Source organism: Buceros rhinoceros, unplaced genomic scaffold (genome assembly GCF_000710305.1).
Source record: "Buceros rhinoceros silvestris isolate BGI_N320 unplaced genomic scaffold, ASM71030v1 scaffold15598, whole genome shotgun sequence".
Taxonomy (NCBI): domain Eukaryota; kingdom Metazoa; phylum Chordata; class Aves; order Bucerotiformes; family Bucerotidae; genus Buceros; species Buceros rhinoceros.
The window spans coordinates 1,446-6,367 of NW_010425245.1; the positions used below are offsets into that span (position 1 = coordinate 1,446).

A 4,922-nucleotide genomic window follows, 5' to 3' on the forward strand; every position below is an offset into this window, starting at 1 on the left:
CCGTGACATGTGTGATGGAGGCGTCGGCGTATACATCCTGGATGGCTGCAGCTGTGCTGGCGAATGTGTCTGGGGTTGGGGGAGGGGGAAAGGAGAAATCATTGGGGGTCCAGTGAATAAGAAATGGGCAACCATTCATGTCTCAGGGACAAGGAAGGCTCAGGTGTGACACTGAGCAGGCTGGGACATGAACCTCCCCAGATGCACAATCCCCCTCCCAAAATCCAGGGACCCCATATTGCCACCAAGTGGGGGGCAGGGCTTTGAGGAGTCCCTTCCCAGTCTGAAACCCATCCCAAGACAGAGCTGCTCCCCTGGAGGCAAGAGAGCCACTGGAGGACTTTCACCCCACCACGCTCCCTCCTCGCAGCTACCCTACCTGGTACAGAAGTGCCAAAGGCGACAAAGACGACAGCAGTCACCGAGTCCTTGAGGCCAATGGTACAGCCGAAATGGGAGGCGAGGTCACCAATGACGGCTGTGAGCATGCCGATGATGAGGATGGAGACGACAAAGCAGGCCCAGCCGTTGCAGTACTCAGTGGGGGGCACGCAGGCAAACAGCACCTTCCAGAAGACGGTCAGGAAGTGCATCACATAGTCGAAGCAGGAAGGCAGGCGCTCCTCACCAGACTCATCTTCATCCTCATCACCCGCTGCAAATGATGTGGAAGGGAGAGGTTGGGGCATGTCAAGATCACAGGGGTGGGCTGCAGCCTGTGTTTGGCCCCCCCACCTCAAGGCTCCAGGGATGCTGCTCTCCTGGAATAAGGTGTCATGGTGCTGGCCATGAAGCAGGCTCAGGGCACACCAGGTACCTCAGTGATGGGTGAAGCTTGGCAAGCGGGGTGCCTCCCAGGACACCCAAGAACCTGCAGCGCTGGGGAGTGGCAGGGCAGTGTGCTGTACCCACAGAGGGGCAGCCCTGTCCCATACACCGTGTATGGGTGTTGATGTTGTTGTATGGATGTTGACTACATTCGTAGGATGTAGTCAACCTGTGGAGATCACTGCTGAGGAGCACCATGAAGTTACAACATGAAGTTAGCCACTACCATGAAGGCAAGTGATATTTTGGCACGAAATATGGCAGAAAGTGATAGAATTGGGAAACTGGAGACACTTTTTGGTCCTCCAACTCCAGAGCATGGGCTGATCACCAGCAGTGCCCCAGCAAGAAATTTCTCATCGCTGCGAGGGTATCAGCAGCTGTGCTGCAGGCCCTTGGAAAGGTGCCCTCCTTAGCCTGGTGGGCCAGGTCAGCCCCAAGGCTGGAAGCACTGATGGTCTTGATGCAGATACGGGATGGTGGAAATAAAGTGGAGGAAGAGAAAGCAGGTAGGGAGCACAGGGCAGAGGGCAAGGGAAGGAAAGAGACACAGGAGGAGAGAAGCAGGCCTGGGAAAAAGCATTACTTCAAGTATGGAGGTACTGCTTCCACAGAAACTCTCTCTTAATTGCTAGAAAGAAGAGAACTGAATACCCTACACCTCTTCTTTCACACCAGAAGAAGCCCTCGTGGCCACTGCAAAAGCTCCCACCCACCTGCTGCCTCCCAGCTGCGTGCACAACTGGGTGGACAACAGCTCTTTGGGGAAGATGCCCAACCATCAAGGAAAGGTTCAGAAAGGTGCCCAAGTGTCATTGATGGAATGGAAAGGCCTAAAATGTCTTCTCCACAGCTGCCTGTCTCTGGAAGAGGTGACTTCTCTGAGGGTCCCCAAGCAACAGCTGGCAGTCTCTGGTCCTTTCCCTTGACCAGCTGCTGCCTCATGGGACTTCTGTCCGCATGTGGTTACCCTCCCTACTTCCAGAGATCAGTAGGCAGCGGCAGACGGGACATCATGTAGCAGCAGGAGCTACACGATCAGGACAGCACTGGGCACTGGGAGCAACCAGCCCAGCCAGAACGGGATTTTGCTGCCTGTACCCTGCTCAACAGACCACTGAAGCAGCAGGAGCCCCACCAGTGGATGAAAAGTCTTTGAAAACTGGCCTCCTGGATGGTTCTGCACCGAAAGATGGATCTCCTGTGCTCCAAGCTAATGGAGTTGCAAAAGCTTAGTATATATGGAGCAGCGGAGCTCTTTGCACTGGCTTTGCTGATGGCCACCACGCGCACCACAGCTGAGCATCACTGACCGAGCAGATGATGACTCTCAAGCCCAGACAGATCCCATCCCAGGCAGCATGAACCCTGCAGATGCTGGTGTGGATTTTCTGATGTCCCCCTCACCTGCGCTGACGGTAATGGCCTCCATGAACTGGTCCCTCCAGGAATGTGTCCCTACAACCAAAGCCAGGTTTGTCTTCTTAATCAGTTTGTCCACGGTGCTCTGTTGTGGGAATAAAGATGCACAACAATTAAACCAGCTGCTGGTGGTCAAGGCTGATCTTACAGTGCACTGTGGTTTCACAGACCCTTTCCAAACTGTGGAAGTGCCTCCACAGCAAGACAAAGCCTTGACTGGAGTACAGGGACCAACTCAAACCTCACCAGAGCCAGCTCATTTGCCTTAAACGTGATGAGGCTCCTTCTTCCCTCACTCCTGCCTCATCAGAGACGCATTTGTTTCTGCTCTTTCCTGTACGCTGCCACATTCTGTTTCCAGGTGGGGTCCCTGGTCTTTCTTCCTCCACCTTCGCCTACCAGCAGCTACTTTCCCTGCCATGTCTTGTAGGTTTCCCCCATCCTTTATGGCATTGCACACTCCTTTCCCAGCAGCCTTTTTCCTGCACATGCAGCCACCCTCTGCTCCTCATGGCTGCTCTTCAGTGCCACATGGCTTTCCCCTCCTGGAGGACCCCTAGGACAACTACTGACCTTGAACTCGTAGGACTCCTCAATGATGACTTCTAGTTTGGGGTGCTCGCCAAGTATTGGTTTCCCCATCTCTGCAATCCTCTTGGCTTCCTCCTCTTCAACCGTCAGCTTCCTCTCAGCCACCTCTGTGAAAGCAAGGTCGACACCAAGATGTAGACAGCCACCCTGGAGCACCATGGGGGCTTGTCTGTAAGGTCGGTGCATGAGCTTCTACAGCCCCTTCACAGCTTGCTAAGCTCATACAGCAATTCTGGGGGCAGTGGTGGGGTGATGGACCACAGAAACAAAGGATCAAGATTTCTGAATATCAGTTAGCCACTACGAACTTACACAATTTAATTTATTAAAAAGAAACCCCAAATGTTTCTTCAGCCTGCATTGGTGCTCTTGGATGACATATGCCATCCCATCATCCCTGCAGCAGCCACATCTCTGGGGAGATTGAGGTACCAACTCATTCTGCCATGTGGCACAAGCATCCTTTAAGACAGCGTTAATGCCCTGACGTGTTTCCTGGTTTGAATGAACAAGACACACATTCTTTTTATTCCCCTTTATTGCGAAATCACTGTTGGCACCCAGTGCCACTCAGTGCTCGATCTAACGCTCGGACACACACAGTCGCAACCGCACATATGAATGTGTTCCTAGTGCTTGGAAAAACGAACAGGAAGAAGAAAGTCAGGAAACAAGTGGGTTTTTTCTTTTGTATTAGTATTTTGAATGTTTAGTTTCTGCTGGAGGAAACTAAACCTGGACCCCAGGTCAGCAGCATGCTGAGATGACCCTGTCAAGCACAACCTCCCTCAGTAAACCCAGTGAGGTACCTGGGGAGGTCCTTTTTGCCTGGATGGGAAGGAGCACCCCAACCAGCAGGAAGGGTGTCCTGGCACTCTCCCTGACCCTGATGCAGGTCCCCTCTCCCACCCACACACCCAGGTGCAGGCACAGGCTGATGGGCTCTCTGAAAAGCCTTGACATCTCAAGAACAAAGCTGGGTTTCCCCTGGCTTTCCTGTGCCTGACCAGGGTGTGTGAGCTGCAACACAAGGCCCAGCTGTGCCTGGGAGCAGGAGCTGGAGCTCTGCAGAACCCGGGGGTCAGAGGTCATCTGAGGCTTCCTGTAGAGGTTACAAACATCCCAGGTAGTGCCTCAGATGTGATTGATCCCAGGTGGGCTCCAGCAGATCTCACGCTCCACACCAAAAATTATGATGTCCCAGGGAAATCTAGTTATAAACTCTGACTTCTCTTCATCAACCCAGCTAGATTGATTGCTGACTGTAAGCCTTGCAAGACCTGCAGAGTTTATAAAATATATAATAACTCATGTGGCAGGTGACATTATTACAACCCATCACCGAAGCAGAAACAGCTGCATCCGTCATCTGAAATCAATGACAGACATCAAAACCATCACTGCCTAGCTCAAAGACAGCGTACTCTGGGTTTGAGAATCCCCAGAAGTTTACAGAAAATGACAGAGACAGGGGAGCACAGCACCTGAAGAAGAAAATGGGCAATGCAGGATGCTGGGGGATGAGGGAGGCAACGGCAGGTAAAGACCAAGCGAGCACAGAGAGGAGGAGGCAGCTGAGCCAGGCAAGTGCAGGAAAGGCGTGAACCTGGACAAAACCTTCTGCCTTATATTACGCTTGAAGGCATGAACAGATGATTATCAGGAACGCGATTCAAGTTGCTTATATTCACTTGAGCAGGGAGTTAGATGAAATCTACATCTTTTTCCAACACAGAGATCGAGAAAATCCAGTCTCTGCCTCTGCCTGGAAGTGTAAGAAGATGACAAGCTGTAATCATTGTTAAAATTGTAGGTGCTGACACATCAGTTGCCGCACCACGTACGTGACTCACTTCTGTCTGAGCTCCCCCAGAACTTAAGCTCAGGAGAGACGACACCCTCAGCTCTGCAAGGACCAGCCTGGCAGAAGAGCCGAGCGCGTGCTGCCGGTACTGAGCTGAGCAAACGCACAGCAGCCATCCCAGCAGGGAGGCAAAGCCCGGACTTGGGGACAGTCTGGCTCACTACACCTTCACTGGGAAGTAACTACATCTGAAAAGCTGCAGTCGCAGCTGGCAGCA

The 4,922-nt window shown here is 52.6% G+C and overlaps 1 protein-coding gene across 1 annotated transcript in view; it reads right to left on the bottom strand.

The window, feature by feature from the left end:
- LOC104497788 (sodium/calcium exchanger 3-like) overlaps positions 1 to 3,000 on the bottom strand; it is a 3,432-nt gene extending 432 nt beyond the window's left edge. The window contains exons 1-4 of the mRNA XM_010141069.1: positions 2,824 to 3,000; positions 2,236 to 2,335; positions 380 to 655; positions 8 to 69 (exon numbers count right to left, since the gene is read on the bottom strand). Coding sequence (XP_010139371.1) covers positions 8 to 69; positions 380 to 655; positions 2,236 to 2,335; positions 2,824 to 3,000 — 615 coding nt within the window. The remainder of the gene's footprint in view (positions 1 to 7; positions 70 to 379; positions 656 to 2,235; positions 2,336 to 2,823) is intronic.
- Between the last annotated feature and the right edge of the window lie 1,922 nt (positions 3,001 to 4,922).